Source organism: Ursus maritimus, unplaced genomic scaffold (genome assembly GCF_017311325.1).
Source record: "Ursus maritimus isolate PB19 unplaced genomic scaffold, ASM1731132v1 scaffold_14, whole genome shotgun sequence".
In the NCBI taxonomy this organism is placed as follows: Eukaryota; Metazoa; Chordata; class Mammalia; order Carnivora; family Ursidae; genus Ursus; species Ursus maritimus.
Genome location: NW_024423786.1, coordinates 57,546,655 through 57,569,863, shown reverse-complemented (window position 1 = coordinate 57,569,863; position 23,209 = coordinate 57,546,655). Strand labels below are relative to the sequence as shown.

Sequence of the window (23,209 nt, the reverse complement as noted above, 5' to 3'; positions counted from 1 at the left end):
CCCCCCCACCCCTACCCCCAGTTGCCACTGCTGATACCATCCCCCTCACCCCCACTACAGGGCTCCCGTGCCTCCAGACAGATGGAAACAGAATGCGTCCCCGAACCCTGGCTCCTCTCTAACGAACTATCCACACACCTGCCCTGCTGTCCTGCTCGGCTGCCCCTAAGGGGCTCAGAAACCCAGACACCTATGCCTCCCCCTAGCAGGGCCCCCTCACCAGTTCTGTCAGAACTGGCTACACGGTGTGCGGCCAGCACTCACCTGGATGGGACCACAGGCACCTGTCACTCAGAGCAACCACCCCTCCCTCCCAGGCCCAGCTAGCTGCTTCACCATCACTCACACCTCACTGCCTCAGGACCTTTACACATGCTCACACAGTCCTTTTCTGGGCAGCAGGTCCGACCACCCACATGGCTGGGGTCCTCACCTGCTGTAGGCCTCTGCCCTGGCCCCGACCCTGTCCGACCTGGCCTCCCAACCTGCCTCTGCCACTCTGTGGGTCCCCCCTGCGTCCCCAACCCCCTGGATGGGGCCTGCATGCACCAGATGACGAACAGAGCTGGGTGCAGTATGCAGGGCCCACCTGTAGCAGTGCAGGGCTGTCAGCATCATGTGCGAAGAGTCCAGCGAGTGGATGAAGTTGGGGGGGAAGCCATTCTTCTGCTTCAGTGTGTTGGGCTTTCTGGGGAGGGGAAGGGTTCAGGCGCCTCCACCCTGGCCTGACCTGGGGGCAGTCCCTGGCCCATGCCCTCCCTCGGCCCAGGCACACCCCCCACCCAGCCCAGGACCCCCACCGCACTCACTGGGTGGTGTCCCCACTCTGGCTGAAGGTGAGGCTCTGGATGCCGCCACTGATCTGCAGGGTTGGGGAAGGGAGGGTCATGAGTCCCCCCCCCCCCACACACACACAGCCAGGGGGCGCTGGGGGGGGGCGCACATACCAACACCTTGGAGTCCTGGTGGTAGGGCTGGATGACAGGGATGCCCAGGGGTGTGACCCACTCTACGGCTGAGCCCGAGTGCGAGATGAGCCGGGCGCTCTCGGTCAGCCAGTGCTGTGGACACAGGGCACGGGGCTCAGGGCAGGGCCCGGTCAGGGGCAGCCTGCCAGGCCCGGGGAGGGAACGGGGACACACCTGGATGGCCCGGGTGCCCGAGAACATCTCTTGCAGGCTGTTGAACACCTGGCGCACCAGGTAGTGAGAGGCCTCCCACACGAACTCCTGGAGGGGTGCGGGGTGGCGGTCAAAGCCAGGGTGGCCTCCCCACTGCGCCCAGGGACCTGGAGGGGCAGTGGAACTGACTTCCTCCTCGGGGTCCCCCAAGGCTGCTTGCCGTCCAGCAGCCAGGGGTTTGGGGGGGCCAGGGGCGCAGGCAGGACCAGGGGGACCGTCCCTCCCTCGCAGCGCAGGGACACCCAGCGCACGTGACGGCGCACCTGGGGGAAGTTGCTGAGCTCCCGCAGGCGCCTCTCGATCTGCAGGCGGCCCCCGTAGCGGGTCACCCCGTACACCACGGTCATCACCGTCTGCTTGACCACCTTGCGGCTGATGAACCCCTCAAGCACTTGGGCTACCCGCACACCCCGTTCAGCATCCTGCCTGCGGAACACCTCCACCTGGCAGGCGCTGGGGGTCAGCGGGCGGGCCCACGGACCCTCAGTCTCCACCCCACCCACCCCGCCCAGCAGCCCCACCAGGAAGCCCCCCCAGTTCCCTTTTCTGACACCTTCCCCAGGAAGCCCACCCTGACTGCCCAGTCCCGTCACGGAGGACGCGTCAGAGACCACGGGACCTGCAAATGCAGGTGTTCGTTAAGATGCAGACCCTGCGTGGGCTTGAGGAGGACGGGTGGGAGGGCCGCGGCGCCCACCTGTGCGGCCACCCCGCTGTACACATCCTGGGGCAGGTCCGAGGGCAGCAGGTTGACGGAGGCGGCCCCCACGCTGTCCCGGCCCAGGGCGGCGTAGTGCTGCAGGCCATTACAGGAGCCGTCCTGGGGCCGACGGGAGAGGGAGGGTCCGAGCGGGGCCGGCGGGAGTGACCCCGGGGAACGAGCCACAGCTCCAAGATACCCCAGTGCACTGCTCACAGCACCAGCTTGTGGGACCCCAGTGAGGAGGCAGGGAAACGTGCACATATGAGGTCACACCGCAAGGCTGGCCATACCTACTGGGGCTGGCCCCCACACAGGGACACCAGCCAACCTGCAAGTGGGATCTGCAGGGACTGCAAGCACCCCACCCCCAGGGCCAGGCACACCCCTACACCAGGGTCCCCGGCAGGTCACCTGGTGAACCGGGAAGTGAGAGACGTAGGCCGTGGGGTCGGGGGCGCGCACGGCTCGAGCGATCTCCATGCAGCAAGCCAGGGCTTGCCAGGGCTCATCCACCTCCATCCACCACTTCCGGCCCTGACAGAGGGCAGAGTGGGGCTCAGGCCAGCCTGGGCAGGCAGGGTGGGGGCGACAGGAGCGACGGGCAGGGAGGGAGACATGGGAGTAGCCCTGCACGAGCAGCCACGGGACGGGGAAGGGTCTGGAGGAAGGACTGGCCTGGACAGGGAGGTGACAGGGCTGCAGAGGGAAGGGGACAGAAAGGACAAGGCCAGGAGCCCGTGCCCAGGGGCAGACGCTGGGGGGCTCGGAGGGAGGGCTCGGAGGGAGGGCTTGGAGGGAGGCCTCGGAGGGAGGGCCCGGGGTAGCCGGCACAGGGCACAGGCTGGGGGAGACGGAGAGGTGAGGCACGAGGGCCCCGCCAGCGCCCTCCGCACCCCTACCGTCATGGGCCGGTCGGCAGAGTCCAGGATCTCGTCCATGACCTCGTCTGCGAAGACCAGGCGCGCCCGCAGGGGCTCGTGCTTCTTGAGCCCCGTGAGGTTGACCAAGTGGATCTTGAGCCAGTCAAGGCCGCGGGGGCCCAGCGGGCGACCCTGGGCAAACTCGAGCAGGGCACGCGCCAGGTCGCTGCCCAGGTGGTTGAAGTGGGGCGGGCAGGGGTAGGTGCGGCCGCGGAAGTCCATGTTGTGAGGCAGCCAGAAGACGCGGTCCCGGAGGTGCTGGGCCAGCGAGAGGCGGTACAGAGCGTCCGAGCGCAGGCTGTGCATCTCCCGCGCCACCTTCAGGCAGCGGGCCACCTCCCGCCGCACCTCGGCCTTCTGGGCGGATGAGGCACTGGGCGGCAGGCGGCCATCGGGCGGCCGGGGTGCCTCAGAGGGCGGGGCCGGCACACCCAGGCGGGGGCAGCCCTTGGCCATGAAGAGCTCCAGGACCAGGTCCAGCACGCGCCCGTTGACGCGCCAGGCGCAGTTGCCGAGCTGCGTGAGGGCGTCCAGGGCACCGTGCAGCTCGGCGGGCGGGCAGCTGTCCAGCAGACGCTGGTGCTGCATGGTGCCCTCCAGCGAGCGCATGAGCTTGGTGGGGCTCAGCAGGAAGGCACCCGTGTGCGGCGACGTCCAGGGCAGTGGCGGGCACAGCATGGGCACCTCGGCCGCCTCGAAAGTCAACGTGTGCTCTGCGGCCACCGCCAGCAGCTCGGTGAAAGCCGGGTGTGGCTTCAGGATCCCGATCTGGGGGCGAGGCAGGCAAAGATGGCTCCAGGGGCCGACCACCCCGAAAGACCCACCACGAGTGGGCAGAGGACCCCAGCGGGGCCTAGCATCCCCACAGCACCCAGAGCCCCCAGCCTCGCCTCTCAGGTGCCCAAGGCCTCCTGAGGCCGCCCACCTGGCGGAAGCTGCGGAAGGAGTACACGTGGTAGAGCACGGGGATGAGCGTGCAGGAGCCCTGCCGGGTGGCCAGGCTGCCGGGCATGCGCACGACCTCCACCAGCACCTCGGCTAGCTTCTTGCCCAGCTGCACCAGCACAGACAGGGGCCAGGGCTGCTCGTGGGGGGCCACGGGCGCCCCCAGTGCCTCCCAGTACTGCCGTGGCAAGGGGGGCGCCGCCACCTGGGGGAGGGAGAGTGGGTCAGGGACCGGGGCTCAGGCCCAGAGCTGACCACCCCCAGCCACCCCCAGGGCGGGACGACAGAGGCAGCAGAGGCGGCAAGGCCTGGGGGCAAAGCCGGCTGCCCCACTGGGGAGGGCAGTGGGCAGGGGACCAGCGCCCCAGACCTCGGTTTCTCCACCTGGAAATGCAGCCGCGCCGACCCACCCGGGGACAGCCCCCCACGGTCCCGGGCCTCACCTGGGTGTCGGAGGCCAGCAGCTGCAGGTAGCGGTAGTAGCGCTGCCGCAGCGCCTGCACCTGGCTGCTCAGCTTCCTCTGCACCGTGTGCCGGTTGAAGACGCGCAGGCCCAGCTGCTGTGCCAGGGAGAGGAGCGACTCTCCCTGCGGGGGCAGCACCTGCAGGGTCTGGGGGCGGCACCGTGAGCCCCAGGCCCGGCCCCTCAACCCCCAGCCCCCCAGCGTGCCCTGCCTGCCCCCCGCCCCCAGGCCCCACCTGCAGCAGCAGCTCGGCGAGCTCCCTCTCGCTCAGCACGCACAGGTACGGGAAGATGGTGGAGCGGCAGGAGTGGGCAGCCCGGGCCTCGCTGGCCTTCAGCTCCTGCAGCCCGAGGCACAGTGCCTCCGCCCACTCGGCCCGCAGCTGCTTCAGGGTGTTCCGCTGCGGGGGACCGACACAGGCATCGCCACCGTACCCTCTAGGCCCTCGGGGGCAGGGACCCCGAGCTCACAGGCGCCTTGGAAGGGGCGTCCGGAGCCGCGTAGCCGCCTCGCGCCCTTCCTACGCTGCTAGGTAGGAGGTGGGCACACGGCCTACCCTGGCTCTACGGAGGCGGGGAGAGGGGGCCGCGACGCGGCAGCAACCCCACGAGCTTCCCCTCGCGGGCAGGGGCCCGCCCCGCCCGCCCAGACCAGGGGTGTGACCCAGCCAAGGTCCTCACCGCCTGCAGCACCTCCTTGGTCAGCACCCGGGCCTTCTCCACGGACTCCACGGCGACGGTGGTGGCCAGCTCCACACGCAGCTGCTCCTGGAAGAGCTTCTGCAGCGTCCGCAGCGGCAGGTGCAGCTTTGGGTACGACACGGGCCCGCTCTGCCAGTGCGGACGGGCCGGAGGTGAGGCCCGGGGCCACTGGCCACCCTGCCCTGCCACACCCCCACCCAGCAGCCCCGCAGGGCTGCATCGGAAATCGCCCGTCCACGAGGCTGGGAGGAAGCAAGGCGCCGAGCATGTGACAGCCGCCCTGGCTCACGCGCCCAGCACGGGCTGGCCTTGCTCGGCAGGAGCCGGGACAGCCTGGGGGGACACGGTTCGAGGCCCTGGATGCACGTTTTGTCTTTAAACCGGGGACCGTGTGAATGTGTGACCTGCCCAAAAATAGATCAATTAGAAACAGCACCACCCGACACACGGAGAATCACGAACAGGTCTGCAGAGAGCAGCGTGACTCAGTCCTGAGCGCACGGAGCCCCCTCTGCCCGCCTGGGCTCAGGACACCGACCGCCGGCTCTGCCTGGAGCTGCGCCTCCAGGTGGGAAACCAACCCCAGCACGGCTGTGGCCCCTGCCTTTAGGGTCAGGGCCCCACTGGGGGCCAGGACTTGCCAGGTCTGGCTTGTCCAGCCTCTGAGGAGCAGGAAGGCGTTCCTGAGGCAGGTGGCTCTGAGAGAGAGAAAAGGAGGGGCCGAGGCCCCTGCAGCAAGGACAGGGCGGTCCCTGCTAGTCCCCCACACGACACGGCCCCACCTATGGGTGTCAGGGCCTGCTCACCTTGGCATAGATCTCCCTGAGCAGTGGTGAGGTGTTGACCTGGGGTGGGGGCTGTGGCGGGGGCGGCAGGCTAAAGGTGGGCTGGGCCTTGCGCACAGCCCTCAGGACCACGGCCTGCTCCTCCGGGCGCAGTGGCACGCTGGTGAAGAGCCCCTGCAGCTTCAGCCCGTCCCGGGCCATCTGGTCCAGACACCTGCAGGGGGCACACGGCGGGCGCAGACTCACCCGAGGGATGGGTCTCGGCGCCAGGTGGCCGCAGGGGCCTGTGGAGGGGGGGGACCAGCCCCCAGAAAGGGCCGGGCTGCCCACCCACCTCTGGATGGTGCTGGTGTCCTGGTCCAGCCGTCCCATGCACTGCAGGGCGGCTGCATAGGACAACAGGTCTGGGGTGAGGCCAGCGTCTTTCACCATGAAGAACACGTAAACCAGCTCTTTGAAGGAGCCCTGGGGAGACCAAGTGGGGGTGAGGGTCTGGAGGTGGCCGAGACCCCTCTCTACAGGCAACAAATCAGGCAGGAAAAGGCTCACTGGCCAGGCCATTTCCGTGCGCCCCCGAGTGCGGCGCCAGCCAGCGAGGACACTGGGGCGGGGGCAGGGGGAGGGGGGCTGGCGCCCTGAGGAGAGCCGCGTTATCACTTCTATTTCATGAACATGCACAGCTTCAGCCTCATGACAAGGCTCCCAGGTGTGATCTGCGGAGACCCTGCCCTGCGTCTGGCGGTTTTCCGTTCTCTCTTCGTCCACCTGCTTGGAGCTCGGCACTTCCCACGTCCTGAGATCCTCTCTCACGCGGGCGCCGTGGCTCTCATTCCCCGGCACCCGACACGTGGTGTGCCACCTTCCCGTCCCCACCCGTGTCCAGGAAGTGGCTAATTCCCCTTTTATGTGCAGGGGTTAGGAGCGCTGCTGCAGAGCCTTTCAGGAAAGCAGCGCTCCAGCACTCTCCCACCCGCGGCCCTGCTGCCCAAATCTGACCGGTGCTGTCCCATCGGGGACCACGGGCCCGGCACCCAGGCTCTGAGGGGCTGCCCTCCTCGCAGTCAGCAGCCATGCACAGTCGCTCTGCGGATCTTTAGCTCTTCAAGGGCTTAGGGGCCATGGCTGGTGCAGACGAGGAACGTTTCCAACGCGGAAAGTTCTACCCAACTGCGCTAGCCTAGAATAAGTGTGTCCGTCCCACATGGACAGAACCTCAGTAAGGTCATCAACATGACAACATGCGCTTCTGAAGTTCGCGTGTTCTTTTGCCCTTGTCCTAAACACAGATGGTAGTCAAAGCCGTGAATAAGGTCCCTCCGTTTTCTGGACAATCCAGCAGGGTTCCTTGCTTTACAGATGGGGAAACTGAGGCTCAGAGAGGCGTGAGCAGTGCGGGCCACACAGTGGGCACGTGGCAGAAACGGGACTCCAACATGGGTCTGGATGAAAGCCAAGCCCCATCACATACGTGGACTGCCCAGAAGCAATGACTGGCGAAGCCAGTGATGGCTGTGAAGTCTGTGTACGATGCAGAACGGGGCCTGGAGCAGGCTGGCTAGTGCACCCCCATATTCACATCCACCCAGACCTCCGACTAGGGTCTCTACTGGGAAACAGGATCTTTGCTGATGGAACTAGTTATGAGGTGTCTGTGTGACCAGGGAGGCAGACCCTGGAGGGACGGGGCCACAGGCGAAGGACCGCAGGCACCACCGAGAGCCGGGAGAGGCAGGAAAGGCCCTCCCCAGAGCCCCCGGAGTGTGCGCGACCCTGCCACACTTGGATCTGGGACTGAAGGAAAGTAAATCCCCAGCACTTACAGCCGCCCCGATTTCAGTCATTTGTCCCAGGGACCGCAGGAAGCTCACACACAGGCTCCTGGCAGGCATGTTCCACTGGGGGACCTGGAGGGCTTGTGACCTCGGATGGGAGAACCCGGTCCTTCTGTGCTCACTAACTCCCTAAATCTAGCGCACCTCCCAGGGATGAGTGCGGGCAAGAAACCGCCTGCGGACACCGGGCATCTTCGCGTCACGTCACAGTCCAGCGCAGATGGACGAGACAGTGGCTCCTGGGCCTGCCGCCCAGTCCGTGCAGGAGGCGCGGCCCAGTCTCCACCGCGAGCCCACCCTCCTGTGCTCACACCTTTGTCTTCACACGACCGTCTCCTTCGCGGGCCTGTGCGGTTCCCACTGGCCCTTAAACTGGACTGCAGGCGCAGGGGAGGGAGGAGGCAGGGCAGCTGGCCCCTTGCAAGGCCCCGTACATAACACTCTCCTGAACAACCAGAAAAGACGACACTGCTGGGGACATTAAGAATACTTGGAAAGACATGGGAAACAGCTAAAGCAGAGCCCTGAGGGAAGTTCAGAGCCACAAACGCCCGTGTTCAAGAAAGAAGGGTCGTGACAGCAGAACCTAACCCCTCCACCACAGGAACTAGACCTAAAGCATCCAAGTCACGGTGTCGAGGAAGGGGGACGCCAGACCGTACAGAAGCCCCAGCCTAGTAGTCCAAAGAAACCCTAAAACTTTAGCTGGATTTCTTCCTTTCTTGGTTGTTTGCAAAATTTCTGCCGAGAAACATGGGTGATTTAAGCTTGACGAGCCTGAGAAAATCATTAAGACAGTAACAAGCAGAAAGAGCAGGGCTCACATCTAAGCGCCATTTGGGCCTCGACTCCCGCCACCAGCAGGCAGGGGAGGGACTCCCGCCGAGATGCGCCCCCCCCCGCCCCAAGTCCCAGAGCCACGGCTCACCTTGCGAGCCCAGCCAAGCATGACGGTGTTGTACATGGCCCGCGTGAGCTGCTGCTGCTGCCGGGACCGGCCATGGTAGGTGACCAGCACGTGGTGGGCGAGAGGCAGGTGGCCCGTGAGCAGGCAGCACTCGAGGAAGGCCAGGAACCTCTGCTGCCAGATCTCCCGCTGCATGGAGGCGCTCCCAGCCTTGGGGGCCTGCTCCACCTCGGGGCTCAGCTTCCGTGGGGCCTCCTGCAGCAGCCACACCAGCTGCTCCTCCCAGAGGCCCTCGGGGACCTCCTGCTCCCAGTGTTGCAGGCGGCTGGCCCGCAGCTTGTGCTCACAAGCCAGCTGCTGGGCTCGCACCTGCAGCTTCAGCTCCAACCGCTGCTTGCGCTTCTGCATCGCAAACTTCTCCTGGTCCAGTTTCTGGGCCCAGCGGCCACCGAGTTCCTCGGCGGTGCCCTCAGGCCCTGCCTGGGCCTTCCCGGGGCGCTGGAGACTGGCAGATGCTCGGAGTTGTTGAGCCACGCCGACCCTCTTCACCGTGGCCTTCGACACACACTCGGCCTGCAGCTGCCGCACCCGTGCCTCAAGCACTGTGGGGGCAAAGGGCAAGGATGTCGGGGGGACCCCCACGCAGGCCCCAATCTCCCTAGACCCTCTGGTCTCACCTGCTCCTGAGGCTTCGGCTTTATGTATTTGACGACAACTCCCTCGTGTCCCCTGATTTTCAGGCACATACGCCCTACCCACCTGCTCAGCACCTGTCTGTCTGAGCCTCTCTCGAACTCAACTTCCCCAACAAGCTCCTGGTGTCCCCCCAAAACCTGCTCCTCCACGTCTGTCACTGGCAGTGCTGTCCTTGCAGGTGCTCAGCCGGAAACCCCAGGGTCGTCTAGGCCTCTCTTCCTCCATCCACATCCAGTCTGTCAGCATACCCTCAGGGGTGTGCCTCTGTCTTCAAAATCTACCCAGGTGCCTGGATGCCCCCTGCCCTCACTTCCCCCCACTCCACTGCAGCCGCAATGGCCTCAGGGCCTTTGCACATGCTGTTCCTGATGGGTAGGAGTGGCTGAGTTTCCTGCAGAGCGGTGGTTCAGCTGCTAGCCCTGAGCCACAATGACTTTACACATCACGGGGGTCCCCAGCAGATCAACACACAACCTTGTTCTATGTCTTTCCGCTTGAAACACCTTATTTCACTAACACTGAACCCACAGCCAACAACACCGTAACCACACCTGCACAAACATATTTTCCCCAAAAGGCACCTCACAGCCTTGTGCTGTGAGCTTAGAACACTAGAAAGCACCACTACGCTTGGGGGCCACTTTGAACAGCAAAATCACCAACAAAAGTACAAAAATGCAAAAACAGCGTGCCTGGGTGACTCGGCGGAGTCCAACGGGGCTCAGCTCACGATCTCAGGGTCGCGAGATTGAGTCCTGCGTCACAGGGCTCTGCGCCCAGCAGGGAGTCTGCTTGAGATCCTCTCTCTCTCTGCCCCTCCCTGCCTCTCCAACAAATTCAGATTTAAACTAAACACAACGTGACACTAAACGCACCTCGGAAACGGCGCCTGTTTACAGTGCGCCCGAGGCAGGAAGACAGTGTGTCGCCTGGTTCAGTACCAGCTGGGGGCGGCTATGTTCCACCACTCGTGTTGGCCGCTGTGCATGTCTACAAGTAACTAGGACAGCGAGTGAGTACTGATTTCAGAGTTACGCGTCAACTTTGCAAATACTACTGCGGACCAACTGTATCTGCCCCGTGCCTGTGCCCCTCCCACTGGACTCAGCTGACAGAAGAGCTGGCCCCACACAGCAGGGGCTCAGCAGAGGTTTGCTGAAATAAAGTGGAAAGACAGGGTGACCTTGGCCCTTAGAGCGCGCCAACACCCAGGCCACATGCTTTGGATACACACGTGGAGGCCCACACACTGGAGCAGGGCGGCAACATCAGAGCTGACCTGGCAGCCACAGCTCCTTCTCGCTGAGAAGGCAAGCAAAGGCCACAGGAATCTGTGCCCTCAGTGGGGGTGGGGTGGGGGTGGGTGTCTATTCTGTGCGAGAGGAAACAGTTGGAGAGTTTTAAGATTGGAGGGTGACATAATGTGATTCAGACTTCTAGAACCTTCCTACAGTTGAATAATGGTATCTGGGCTTTGTTTTAAAATAATTAGGTGGTGGGTAAGAAAGGAAAGGCTGCAGTTGAGGATGGTGGTACTTCACTTCTGCATGTTCGGAATTTCCTGAAATAAAGTTTTCCTTTTCAGAGGCTCTCCCATCCCACCACTGGCTGCTGAAAGGGAAGCAGGATGTGCTGGACATGGTCTGGGGGGTGCCAGGACTGAGCTGTTATGAAGATGGGAGGACACTTACTGGGCCCCTTCAGGTGCCCAAGCCCAGGAAGCCAAGCCCGGCCCCATGGGACAATTCAGGGTTCGAATCCTGGCTCTGCATGGGCAGCTGCGTGTAGCCTTGGCCCAGCCTCCCCAGCCACAATTTTGGGCCTCAACTCTCTCACCTGGAAAGCAGGAGCACCTGCTGGGTTTGGGGAAGGGGGAAACACTAAGTGGGCCTTCTGTCATCATCCTCATGGGACCATGTCAGTTACCCCATTCTACAGCATGACATCCCTTCTCACAGGATCACTCTCAGGAACATAACCCCAGCAGAGTGGCCCACACAGGGGGCAGTGGGGAAGGGCTTCAGGCGCCAAGCCTTGGGGGTCTGGGCTCACCCTCCAGCAGCTCCGCGTGGCCCCAGTCCTTCCGGTGGTCTTGCTCACAAGGGCTGGCAGAGGAGCGCCTTCTGTGGCCCCAGACACCACTGAGTGCCCCTGTGGGTGACGAAGAGAGGCTGCGGGAGGCAGAAGGAGGCCCGGCGCCTGGGGGGGCTGGGAGGTCCTCAAATGGGCGGAAACAGCAGGATCCGGGGGCAAAAGAGCTCTAAGCTCAGTGGAAAACGTCGGTGGTCACGGGCCTCACATTGGAAAAAACCAATAGGTCAAAGGTGAAGGGGACCTCAGAGCAAGGAAAATTTGGCTGTGGGGCCGAAGATAACGGGTTCCTCGAACTAAAGGTGCAGTGAGTTCAAAGGTCAAGGGCCCTAAATCTCAAATAAGGGATCAGGGGACTCTAAAAGAAACCAGGACTCAACGTCAAAGTGCTCTGCCGATTCCCGTCCGGAGAGTGGCTCAAGGGCGAGTGAAAGCGGGGTCCAGTCAGTGGGTTCCCCAAAACCAGAACCCCACAGGGACAAGAGGCAAAGGTAGGGAGTGGCTGGATCCCGACGGCCTACGGCCGCAGGGGGAGGCGAGCGGGGGCAGGGGCCGCGGCGTCACCCCCGGGCCTCCCCTGCGTTACCTTCCTCGGCCAAGGGGCCGGGGCGGCCCGCCGGCCACAGGGCCCTCCGGAGACCGGACACGCCGTGGCCCCAGCGCAGCGCCAACATGCCGCACACTGCCCGCAGCGTCGCCCGCGCCGCCCGCACTGCGCCCGCGCCGCCCGCCCCTGCCGGGAGTTGTAGTCTCACAGGCTACGGCAGCTGCGAAGGGACCGCGCGGAGGGAGGAGGGCACCGGAACCACAATTCCCAGGGAGCAGCGGGGCCCCGGAAGCTCGGAGGCATGCGCCAAAGGAGCCCTCTAATTGGCTCTTCCCGCTGTCAAGGAGGGGCGGGACAGAGCCGTTGCTTGGGTAACCGCGTGACTCTAAGCCGTCTTTGGGAGGACCAGGAAGCCGGGTTTTTTTGTTTTTTTTTTTGTTTTGTTTTGTTTTTTAAAGGAATGGTCGCCAAATAGTTAGGACGGCGTTCTGAAATTTAGCGATTCCTCTCTGCGCTTTTCACTGCTCCGACGTCGACTTTGGGGCGGGGGCTATGTATCGCGGAGGAAGCCGAGGTTGGGAGATGTCGATCCCCAAAAGTAGGCAGATCGCCGTGCCCCAAAACCAGGGGCAGCTGGGCCGTCGCATTTCCGGAACATCTCCCTTGGCCACTCCCTCCAGTCTCAGTTTCCCCACTAGTCAGCTCTCAAGCTCCCAAGGACAGGAGCAGAGCGGGCGCCTAGAGCACACGAGCCTACGGAGCTGATCTGATGACGAATGGAGTGAGATAACCCCCGGAGCCTGGGGATACCCAGCCTGGCCTTCAGGGTGACCCCCCTCCGGCTTTAGAATCAGACCCGGAAGGCGCTGGGGAAACTGACGCCGGGGGAGGGGCGCATCAGCTGGCATGGGAAGGAGGAGAAGAATATGTGGGGTAAGTGTGTTCCAGGCGGTGTTCGCAGCAAGTGCAAAGGCCCTGAGGCAGAGTCAAGTGTGGCCAGCTGGAGGAACTGGGGCCGAGCCAGAGTTAGAGGAAGCCCAGACAGACTAGAGGGGCTCTTGGGCCCGACCACAGCGGGCCTTAGGGGCCTGGGCTCAAGATGCCACCTCCTGCAGATACTTAAACTTGGTTACCCCATTAGCCCAGAGTGGAAGCTGGACCTGTGCTCTGGAAGGGCCATCCTCCTGGGCCTGGCGGCCTCTTGACAGCACATTCCAGACGCAGCTGCCCACGCGGGCCTGTGCATTATGATTCCACCGGCTGGGAATGTTTTCAACAGACTGCAGCGTCCTCTCAAACCTGCCCCAGCCCACTCCCAGATGCCCTGGGGGCCTCAGATCTGACTCACACCTGGGAGTGCCTTCCTGGCCCTGGGGGGCTGAATCAGTTAGACCTGGTCTCGCAAGACCTAGAGACACCCCCTCGGCCCCCCATAGTCTGGCAGAGCCAGAAACCTAGGCAACACTTGGGAATTCTTTATGCCTCCATTCCCTGCTCTGTTCCTTGGGATATCAGGTGCCCTCAACCAGTGTTTCCCCAAGAGCCAGGCTCCAGGAACTCAGCAGTGAGAAAGTTATTCTTCCTGCTCCCACTGGAACATGGGAGGTCTCACCCGATGCCTGCCTGTTTCCGGCGCCTACCTCAGCTCTCTGGCTGTGATGTCACACGGTTCTCTCCCCACAACGTTTCCTGTTACAGCTTATTGTCATCACGTCAGTATGTGGCTCTGGTTTTCCACTCCTGATGGTGAGATCAACTTTCCTTGTAAAACGTAAGCAAGAAAAATGGGAATAACACATAAGACTGGTGGATGGAGGTCTGACTAAATGGGAAACACAGCGTCAGAGGTTGGAGTTTGGGCGACGCCATGTTTCAGAAACTGTTTGCCTATGTCGGGTTCTCACCCAGAATGTTTTGTCTGATTCGTTTCATGAGACGTTCAGATGAACCTTGCCGTATCGAGAAAGGCAAGGGTCTCCAGATGGAAGGAGAGGGTATCGGATCCCTGGGACTCTCTGTAGTAAATTACCACAAATTGGGGCGCCTGGGTGGTACCAGTGGTTTCGGCTCAGGTCGTGATCTCAGGGTTGAGGGCTCGAGCCCCGAGTCGGGACTCCGTGCTTAGCGGGGAGTCTGCTTGAGACTCTCTCTCTCCTCCCCCTGCTCATGCTCTCTCCAAAAATAAATAAATAAATAAATCTTTAAAAAAAATAAATGAATTGCCACACACCTAGTGCTTTCAGCAACAGAAATGTGTTCTCATTTCTGGAGGCCAACATCAGTATCTGTGGGCTGAAATCAAGGGGTTGCAGGGCTGAACTCCCACTGGAAGCTCAAGGCGGGGGGTCCTCCAGGCATCCCTCCGCGTGTGGCTGCGCTCCTCCAGTCTCTGCCTCCGGGGTCACGTGGCCTCCTCTGTGTCTATGTCAGATCTCCCTGTGTTTCTGTCTTGTAAGGACACTTGTGGCAGTATTCGGGGCCTGCTAGGATGGGTTCCTCATCTGAAGATCTTAATTTAGTTGTATCTGCCCAGACTCCAAATGAGGCAGAATTCACAGGTTCCTGGGATGAGAATGTGGACACAGCTTCGGGGGCCGTTATTCAGCTGGTCGGAGACTACCCTGGGTCTGTGACAAGGGGAAAAAGCTATTCTAGGGCGCTGTGGGGACAAAGGGGCCATCCGAGCATGGACGGTGGGTCAGATTACAGCTTGGTTATGATCGAAGACCTTGCCTACAGGAAATACGTCCACCGGTTTAGAGGCCAAGTGGCACCATCTCTGTGGCTTGTTCTCCAACATCCACTTACATATAAAGATGACATGTGTGCGTTTTTTGAGGTATGATGTCAACAGTGCACACGTGAAGAATACAGCTCAGTTCTCACAAACCTGACACACAGGTGTCCCAAAAAGCGCCCAGCCCCCGGAACCCCCTCCCACCCCCCCATCGCTGGCCCTCAGGGCGATACCCCATCCTGATGCCTCACTCCATAGTTGGTTTTGCCCATTGTAGACTGTGACATAAATGGACCTCCTCTGTGTCAGGCTGCTTCTACTCGACATCCTGCCTGGGATTCGTCCACACGGTTGTTTCCTGGGCACAGAATTCCCTGGTTCAAGTTTGCCACGGTGTATTTACCCATCCTCCTGCTGATGGAGAGCAAAAAGAATATTCCATAGAGTCCGGGAACGCAGGAATAGTGTGCACACAGGGCTGTTCTTACAACGTTTCTGTAAGCTTGAGGTCTCAAAAACCCACAACGAGACACCACTTTGCCCCCGTTAAGATGGCTGTAGCCAGGGGCGCCTGGGTGGCACAGAGGTTAAGCATCTGCCTTCGGCTCAGGGCGTGATCCCGGCATTCTGGGATCGTGCCCCACATCAGGCTCCTCCGCTAGGAGCCTGCTTCTTCCTCTCCCACTCCCCCTGCTTGTGTTCCCTCTCTCACTGGCTGTCTCTATCTCTGTCAAATAAATAAATAAAATCTTTAAAGAAAAAAAAAAAGATGGCTGTAGCCAAAACTATGGGCAATCACAGCGTCTCAAGAATGTGCAGAAATCGGAACGCGTGCGCACTGCTGGCGGGAGGTGGACAGGGCAGCCGCCGTGGAAGACAGTCTGGCAGTTCCTGGAAAAGTGAAACATGGAATTATCACATGACCCAGCAGTTCTACTCCCATACAAATATACGAGAGAAATGAAAACACACGTCCACGTGAAGACCTGCACACCCAAGTCCAGGGCAACACAGTCCACAGCAGCCAAAAGGTAGAAATGAGGGGCACCTGGGTGCTCAGTCATTGGGCGTCTGCCTTTGGCTCAGGTCAAGATCCCAGCGTTCCGGGATCGAGCCCTGCGTTGGGCTCCCTGCTCAGCGGGAAACCAGCTTCTCCCTCTCCCACTTCCCCCTGCTTGTGCTCCCTTTCTCACTGCCTCTCTCTGTGTCAAATAAATAAATAAAATCTTAAAAAAAAAAAAAAAAAAGGTAAAAACCGTCCATCCACGGGTGGATGGACAAACAGAACGTGTCCCCCACCCACGGGAGCGTCCCTGGGCCCCAAACACAAGCATGGCGCGCACACGCGCCGCCCTGAGGACGGACCCTGAGACCACGACGCTCAGGGAGGGAACCAGACACACAAGGCCCCACGGCGTGTGAGTCCACGTGTGTGACACATCCAGAACAGGCTCCTCCACGGACGGGAAGGGGGCTCGCAGGGGCCGGGGGCTAGGGAGGGGGGAGTGACGGCTGATGGGATGGGGTTTCCTTTTAAGCTGACGGACTGTTCTGGAACTAGACAGAGGTGATGGCTGACAACTCTGTACTGGAAACACTGAGCTGAACACTTCATGGGTGAACTGTGTGGTATGTGAATTATATTTCAATGAAGCTGTTATTAAACTCCAACAACACCCGAGGCAGGACAGCTTCCTGGGCGTGGGTCCCACCCCCATCACACAGAGCCCCGAAGATTGTCTTCCTGGGGGGCAGGGTGGGGACACTCCAGGGAGGACGAAGCTTCTGGCTGGTGGGAATCAGGGTGCTATTCCAAGTTTGTGCACTGCGCCCTCTGCCCAGCGAGGTCGTGGATTACCTCATCCCAGCCTTCCAGGCTTCTCTCCCTCGCCCGTTTTCCAGAGGCAGCACTAAGACCTGGGGAGGTGACACAAACATGCAGGATCCCTCAGGTGCTGGCCTCAAGGCTCCAAGTGTGGGGACACCCTCTCCCATCTCAGTCCTGGGGTCCTGTGGCTCAGGCACACCCCATACGTGACCCTCCTGGGACCAGGAAGAAGGATCAGGGAATCCTCAGAGCCGCCAGGAAGGCATCCCGGCTTCTGGCCAGACCGGTTACCCCTCCAGCACTCCACTGGGCCAGGCCTGTCACCTTGTCTTCACCTGGGTGCTATTTAAAGGTGCCACCTGGAACCCTGGCTGTAGGACTGGGCCTATGGGAGCAGAGGGGCAGGGACTGGAGCCCTGGGATGTGTCCTATGTGGGGCCTTGGGGAAGGTGCTGACCCACTCAGGCCTCAGTTTCCCCACCTGTCAATGACTGCTCTCGGCTCTGAGTCCGTAAGGTTCACTGGGCTCCTCTCAGGATCCAGGGCACAGGGTGGCTCCCAGTGGGGCTTGGGTGTGTCTGTAAATGATGAGCAGGGATGGGTGTAAATGGAGCCACCCTCCCCGGACATGCAGCTCTGGCCGACGCTGGGGACAGGGTGCTGGCCCCAGTCATCATCCATGCCCCTGTCAGCTGGCCACAGACATGCGCACATGTCCATCCGCCATCAGCCCCCTTCCTGCCCACAGCACCCCATCCCTTCCCCTGCCCAGTACCGGTATGGACGATGTTCCCTCTGCCCACGTGTCCCCCCATGCCCACCCCTCAGTGAAGACCCTGCCGCGGGGGCCTGGCTCTTAGGGAGCGCCAGTTTGGAGGGCAGACAAGTCCACCCGGGACATGCCCCGTGCAGAGGCCTGGCTGCCACAGACATGCAGACCAGAAGCTACCCCCCCCCAGTCTCTGACCCCTGAGCTGCTCCGTTGCTCCCTGTCTCTCTGTCCAACTTACTGTCTCTCACAGATAGGTCTCTCCCTGTAGCTGTCTGTGTCTCTGTCTCCCTCCGTGTCTCTGCGGGCTCGCCTCTCTCACATCCACACCCCCGCAGCCCCTGAAGGCTAAGCCGGTGACTCACGGACACGCACTGCCCTCCCCACCCCGCAAGACAAACACGCGCGGAGGCAGGAGAGTTTTCCCGAACGGGCCCCGCCCCGCATCCTGGTCCCGCCCCAGTGGTCCCTTTGCCCCGCCCCCGAGGCCCTGGCCCCGCCCCCGGAGCGCCCCCACTGGCGGGCCGCAGCCTCTCCACCGGTCAGCTCCTGGACCATGGCCCCGCCCCGTCGGCCCTGACCCTCCCCCTGCGGCCCAGGCCCCGCCCCCGAGGCTCCCTATTGGCCCGCGCGGGGGCGGCCCTGCACGGGCGCCCCGCCCCCTCCCCGGCGATGGCCGAGCCGCTGACGCGCGAGGGGAGGCAAGAGCTGCCGGCGAGCCGGGCGCGCGGCCATGGGCGGCCGCCTGTGGCTGGGCCTGGCGTGGCTGCTGCTGGCACGGCCGCCCGGCGCCGCGGGGACCCCGGGCAGTCCGCGGAGACCGCGCAGCTACCCACACCTGGAGGGCGACGTGCGCTGGCGGCGCCTCTTCTCCTCCACCCACTTCTTCCTGCGCGTGGACCCCAGCGGCCGCGTGCAGGGCACCCGCTGGCGCCACGGCGCCGACAGTGAGTCCGGGGAAGGGGTGCGGGGCAGGCAGGCCGGCAGGAAGGCAGCGGCAGTAGGGACGAGCCGGGTCCTCTGTTACTCCCTGGCTGGGGCCTCAGTTTCCTCATCTGTGAAGTGGGCCAGCGCACGCGCTGGGAGGGTTGGGCAGTTGAGGTTAGGGTCCCAGAGGAAGCTCCCAGCTCTGAGCCTAGCTCGCACCGGAGAAAGGTCTTTGCAGAATAGTTGAGGCTGGGGTCACTGAGTCCATTCACAGAGGGCCGGCTCCTGGAAGCTGCCCCACTGCAGGACCCGGCTATGTAAGAGAGTGGAAGCAGAGCCAGGGTCTGAACCCTGGACCCCCCCCTCCCCGCAAATCCAAACTCAGAACCTGCCCGAGCGAAGGTCCCGCTATTTCTTCCAACACATCCTTTTAGTAGATGAGAGACAGAGAGGGGAAATGACCTGTCCGGGGTCACACTGCTGAGGTGGGGGTGGGGTGTTGCAGGGGTCCCTTAATGCCCAGAACCTTGTCAGGTTGGACTCACTGTCCCTGATGCCCTCCCTGCCCAGCAAACAGTAGGCGCTCAATAAGTGTGGAATGTATGAGGCAAGAGGAGGCATTTGGGCAAAAGAGGAGGAGGAGCCCAGGGGCTCACGGGGGACCCTAGAGCCTCAGTGACCCTGCGGGCCCGTCTTGGTCTGCCCAGAGCTCTGAGGCCCAGGCTGGGGGAATGGCTAATCACTGGCCACTGCCTGAATCACCACCATTAGGGCAGATAATCACCCCTTGCCCTTCCAGCTGCTTTCATCGGGCTCCCAAGGCTCTCATTAGGCTCACCGGACAAGGACGATGACAAGGGGACCAGCTGGGCCAGTCCATCGATGGTGGGCACAGGCAGGCAGGGTGGCTTCAGGCTGGGTGTGGGCCCTGGATCTTCTGGAAGGCTTGGGACAGTCACTGCTTCTCTCTGAGCCTCAGTTTCCCCATCTGGGCAGCAATGGTGGTGACATGGTTGATGGCTATGTGTGGGGGGAGGGGCTTGGAGCGCTTCTCTCCCTCGTTAATTCTGTGGTTATTAATTGGGTACCTACTGTATGCTGTAGTGGGCACAAGGGGCGTAGCAGTGATCAGGACAGTCCACCTTCATGGGGCTCTCACAGCAGAATGTAAAGCAGTTAAACAAGTGAACAGCTAATATGGTAATTTCACAGAAGGCCATGTAGGGTGCAAAGAAAGTGAAAACAGGGTGATGTACAGATGACTGGGGGGCAGCTTTACCGGAGAGGTCTGGGGCCTCTCCAAGGAGGTGGGCTTGAGTTGACTCTCATGTAGAGAGAAGGAGCTGGGTGCCTGATAGGGGAGATAGCAGCTACAGAGGTCCCATGCGACATGGGGTGAGCTCCCCATCACCTCAGGCATCCAAGTCCAGACCGAAGATCAGAGGGCAAGGCCTCGACTCCAGAATAGGCCCTGGTACATGGGTGGGTCGAGGGTGTGGGTGGCTGCTCATGCCCCAGGTCTGCCTCCCTGGACCGCTCAGAGTGGGGCCCGGCCCTCTGAGGTCACCCATCTGCCACTTCCCGGGCCTCAGTGTCCCTCTCTGGGAAGTAGGCACAGTCAGCACCTCCCACCTGGGGTTGTGGGGTACAGTGCTTGGCATACCGTTGGGGCTCCAGCAGCGCTGGTGACTATTGTGGAGCTAAGGGCTCTGTGCTGTCCACGCCCCGTGTCCCACCTCCCCCCGCATCCCGCCTCCCCCCGTGTCCAGCCTCTCCCTGCTGCCTGGGCCATGGCTCCCACCTGGAGCTCCGTCTCCTGTCACCGAGGACGGCCAGGGCAGGAGGCCGAGCACGGCCTGCATTGCCTCTGTTATGGGGTCTACGGCTGTCACACGCCTCGCTGGTGCCCAGGCAGTCCCCTGCCTGCTCTGGCTTGGTTTTCTCCAACTTGACCTCACCAGAGCCCTCCCTGCTCCGAGCTTCCAACTTGGCTGTGGCTCCCAGAAGGCCGGCCCCTCCCCGCTGACGTCCTCCCACCTGGCAGGGCTCGTCCTGCCTCAGGCCTTCACACTGGCTTGAGTGTCCTTCCTGCCCCTCCATCACCCCCCCATTCTTGGGGTGCTCCCTTGTGTCAGCACACCCAGCACAGGGCCAAGCACACAGTAGGTGCTTGGTGAATGTTACCTGAATGAACGAGCCAGCAAGAACACGCGGGTGAGTGGACGGTGGGCTGCAGGTCCGAACTGAGCCCCCCAACGTCCCCCCCCAGGCATCATTGAGATCCGCTCCATCCGCGTGGGCGTCGTGGCCCTCAAGGCTGTGCACACCGGCTTCTACGTGGCCATGAACCGCAGGGGCCACCTCTACGGGTCGGTGAGTGCGGCGTGTGGGCTGTCCGGTGGGCAGGTGAGTGTCTGGGGCGGGGGCAGGGTGTCCGGTGGCCTGCCTCACACACCCGACCCCCCGAAGCGGGTCTACACTGCCCACTGCAGGTTCCAGGAGCGCATCGAGGAGAACGGCTACAACACCTACGCCTCGCTCCGCTGGCGTCACCATGGTCGGCCCATGTTCCTGGCGCTGGATGGGCAGGGGGCCCCGCGGCGTGGTGGCCGGACACAGCGGCACCACCTATCCACCCACTTCCTGCCTGTCCTGGTCTCCTGAGGTCCCTACGTCCGCAGGATGCCTGAGCTGCATGGCCACGGGATGGGGGCCGGCGAGGCCCAGGCCGTGGCCGAGCTCGTCTGGTCACTCCTCCTCTTCCCAAGCATTCATGGAGCGTCTGCTGTGTGCCGGGCTGGGGGCACTGCAGGACCCCCCACAGACGCGGCCTGACCCCCAGGGAGCTCCTGAGTCGGAGGGGAGGTGGACACTGAGCTGAACAGAGGCCACAGGTGTCCAGTCACAAGCTGGGGCAGCACAGAAGCCCCAGAAAGGCCCCACCCAGGCTGGAGCCTGAAGGACATGGCTGTGTGGTCACCAGAAGGGCTGGGACGCAGCCTAGGCAAGGGCTCTGAGGCGGGAGCCCACTGGGGTGTTGACGCAGGGAGGAGGTGGGAGAGGCTGGGGCAGAGCGAGGTTTGAGGGCCAGGGGAGGGCGACATGTACATACCACAGGGTGACAGGTCCCCATTTTTGTCCCCGGAGCTTGGACGTGTCCCCTCATGCGGCAGAGGGGATCTTGTCAAGGCCCTGAGGTGGGGGTGAACCTGGGCTCCCGGGGGGCCCGGCGTCCTCACAAGAGAGAGGCAGAGGGCGGGAGGCCCAGAGACCCCGCGCTGCTGGCGGTGAGGATGGAGGAGGGGCCGCGGGCCAGGAAGAGGCAGGAGCCGGGTCTCCCTGGGGTCCTGGACGTGGAGGGGACACCAGCCCTCCAGTCTATATTTCTGAGCCCAGAACTGTCAGAAAATCAGGGAGTAGTGGTCATAGCGGCCGTGGAGCGCACACACACGCACACGGGGTCTGAAACTGCTTGAATGGCAACCGTGGTCAGAACTCCTCCGCTCCCGTAGGTCGGGCAGGGCTGGGAGTGGGAGTGGCTGCCACGTGCAGGCCACGGGGGCTCCGTGCCAGCATCCTCCAGGGGCTCGGGGGCCCTGGGGCGGCCATGCCTGCTGCCCTCCCAGCACCCCTGAGCCCTCACCGCCGGGCTGAGCCCCCGCAGAAGGAAAAGGGGTAGAGGGAGCCTAGGCTCAAACCCCTGTTCTACAGCCTTGGGCGAGGCAGTTCCACTCAGGTGTCCAACCTGGGGCGAGGAGGGACATTCTGGTGGGGAGGGTGACAGGCCCTGGGGCGGGCCGTAGGCTCCCACCCCTCCCGGCAACCACCGTCCACTTAAAATACAGAGAATGAAGTTGGAGAACAGGTGCTGGAGCGGGTGTGTAGACCAGAGGCTGCTGGTCCCGGGCAGCCATGCAAACACACGTGGTCAGGGGCCCCGTGGGCAGGGCTCGGCAGATGGGCTTTCCGGCAGCAGCCTTCCCACTCAGGGAAGCTCTGACATCTGGCAGGGAGTCGCCGGCGTGCTCCCGGGTCGGGTCTGCGGCCGCAGAGCTGGCTGAGGCCTGAGAAGCAGGACCTCGCGGGTCGCACCGCTCAGCCCACCCCCCGCACCCGCGCAGAAGGAAAACGCCAACCACCTGCTTCTCTTTCTAAGTAGGTGTATTTTTAAATAGCTTTCAAGATACACATATTTTTTCCTTTAAAAAACGTCTGTCGGAGCAGTTTTGTTCTTGTTTTGCTGGTCATCCTGTGGTCCCGAGCCCCCAGCACTTGGGTTGGGGACTGGTGGCCTGTCCAGGTGTCACGGAGACCCCGGCCTAGCGGCTCCACCCGGTCTTTCCACAGATCATGCAGGGCCGCGTGTGAGCTAAAACGTCCATTTATTTCAAAGCAGTAATAATTTAAAATTATAAAAACCTTTCCGCCGCTGACTGTGTGGAGGGTGAGGTTAGAGACAAACGGGGGGGGGGAGCTGGGGACGCCCCGGGGTGCCGTGGGCCCAGGCCCCTGTGCCAGACGCCCCGTGGGGAGGGCGGAGCTTTCTCCAGCCTGGAGGTGGTGGTCCTCCGAGTCTCTGCCCGTGGCGGGGGGTGGTGAGGGAGCCGAGGCGGGTGGGGGCACCTCCAGGCTCCAGCTCCGCGGCACCCCCCACCGCCCCCCCCACCGCCCCGCAGGGCCTGGTGCGGGCGAGCTCCTGTGCTCACTCTGGGGGCCAGCCAGAGGGGGGCGGGGGGCTCAGGAATTGCCGGCTGGGTTCTCGTTGCTCGGCGAGCTGGAGGAGGAGGACGACGAGGAGGACGAGAAGCTCACGCCGGTCAGGCCCGGGGGGTTGGTGGCTGTGTTCTGTCCCGTGAGGCTTTTCCGGCACACGGGGCAGCTGTCGTGCTGTGTGGGGACAGAGGGTGGGGCGGTTCAGAGGCCGAGCGCGGGGCGGGGGCGCCCAGGACCACGGCCCGCTGGCTCACCTGCTGCAACCAGGGTACGATGCAGCCGTCGTGGAAGAGGTGACTGCAGGGCAGCTGCCGCACGCGCTCCCCCAGCCCGTAGTCGTCCTTGCACACGGGGCACTCCAGCCCAGAGCCTGCAGGACGGGGAGTCTGTGACCGCCTGGGACCCCCTGGGGCAAGCAGGGACCAAGTCCCCACGCTGCACGGGGGGGGGGGGGGGGGGGGGG

The 23,209-nt window shown here is 62.8% G+C and overlaps 3 protein-coding genes and 1 long non-coding RNA gene across 10 annotated transcripts in view; 1 reads left to right on the top strand and 3 right to left on the bottom strand.

Moving 5' to 3' along the window:
* POLRMT (RNA polymerase mitochondrial) overlaps positions 1–11,944 on the bottom strand; it is a 16,666-nt gene extending 4,722 nt beyond the window's left edge. For 2 of the 4 annotated variants that reach the window (XR_005834695.1, XM_040629811.1), the window contains exons 1-17: positions 11,812–11,944; positions 11,187–11,285; positions 8,460–9,040; positions 6,034–6,164; positions 5,721–5,913; positions 4,894–5,043; positions 4,449–4,613; positions 4,193–4,360; positions 3,730–3,954; positions 2,784–3,572; positions 2,296–2,418; positions 1,879–2,001; positions 1,445–1,624; positions 1,143–1,229; positions 948–1,061; positions 810–862; positions 590–688 (exon numbers count right to left, since the gene is read on the bottom strand). Coding sequence is in view for 2 of the 4 variants with exons in the window: in XM_040629811.1 (XP_040485745.1) it covers positions 590–688; positions 810–862; positions 948–1,061; positions 1,143–1,229; positions 1,445–1,624; positions 1,879–2,001; positions 2,296–2,418; positions 2,784–3,572; positions 3,730–3,954; positions 4,193–4,360; positions 4,449–4,613; positions 4,894–5,043; positions 5,721–5,913; positions 6,034–6,164; positions 8,460–9,040; positions 11,187–11,285; positions 11,812–11,899 (3,368 nt within the window). In the remaining 2 variants the exon portion in view is untranslated. Of the gene's footprint in view, positions 1–589; positions 689–809; positions 863–947; positions 1,062–1,142; positions 1,289–1,444; positions 1,625–1,878; positions 2,002–2,295; positions 2,419–2,783; positions 3,573–3,729; positions 3,955–4,192; positions 4,361–4,448; positions 4,614–4,893; positions 5,044–5,720; positions 5,914–6,033; positions 6,165–8,459; positions 9,041–11,186; positions 11,286–11,811 lie in introns of those variants that run through there. The other 2 variants (XM_040629812.1, XR_005834696.1) reach the window with 2 other exon arrangements.
* Positions 11,945–12,033: 89 nt separating this feature from the next.
* LOC103681622 lies at positions 12,034–17,526 on the bottom strand. Its single transcript, XR_573300.2, has 3 exons — positions 16,819–17,526; positions 16,368–16,426; positions 12,034–15,400 (listed from the first exon to the last, which is right to left on the bottom strand). It is a non-coding gene; the product is annotated as an uncharacterized LOC103681622 (long non-coding RNA).
* Positions 17,527–17,839: 313 nt separating this feature from the next.
* FGF22 (fibroblast growth factor 22) lies at positions 17,840–22,118 on the top strand. The gene is made up of 3 exons (XM_040629810.1): positions 17,840–18,053; positions 20,303–20,406; positions 20,503–22,118. Exons 1-3 carry the CDS (start codon positions 17,840–17,842, stop codon positions 20,695–20,697), a joined length of 513 nt encoding a protein of 170 aa, XP_040485744.1. The 3' UTR covers positions 20,698–22,118.
* Positions 22,119–22,398: 280 nt separating this feature from the next.
* RNF126 (ring finger protein 126) overlaps positions 22,399–23,209 on the bottom strand; it is an 11,235-nt gene continuing 10,424 nt past the window's right edge. For all 4 annotated transcript variants that reach the window (XM_040629806.1, XM_040629807.1, XM_040629808.1 and 1 more), the window contains 2 exons: positions 23,001–23,116; positions 22,399–22,920 (listed from right to left, as the gene is read on the bottom strand). In XM_040629806.1, coding sequence (XP_040485740.1) covers positions 22,771–22,920; positions 23,001–23,116 — 266 coding nt within the window. In that variant the 3' untranslated portion in view covers positions 22,399–22,770. The remainder of the gene's footprint in view (positions 22,921–23,000; positions 23,117–23,209) is intronic.

What these genes read in the sequence shown, in the direction of transcription:
- FGF22 (XM_040629810.1), top strand. Translation starts at nt 17,840, where the DNA reads ATGGGCGGCCGCCTGTGGCTGGGCCTGGCGTGGCTGCTGCTGGCACGG. An exon ending in CTGGCGCCACGGCGCCGACA is followed by an intron (nt 18,054 to 20,302) that starts GTGAGTCCGGGG and finishes GTCCCCCCCCAG; the next exon opens with GCATCATTGAGATCCGCTCC. An exon ending in GGGGCCACCTCTACGGGTCG is followed by an intron (nt 20,407 to 20,502) that starts GTGAGTGCGGCG and finishes GACCCCCCGAAG; the next exon opens with CGGGTCTACACTGCCCACTG.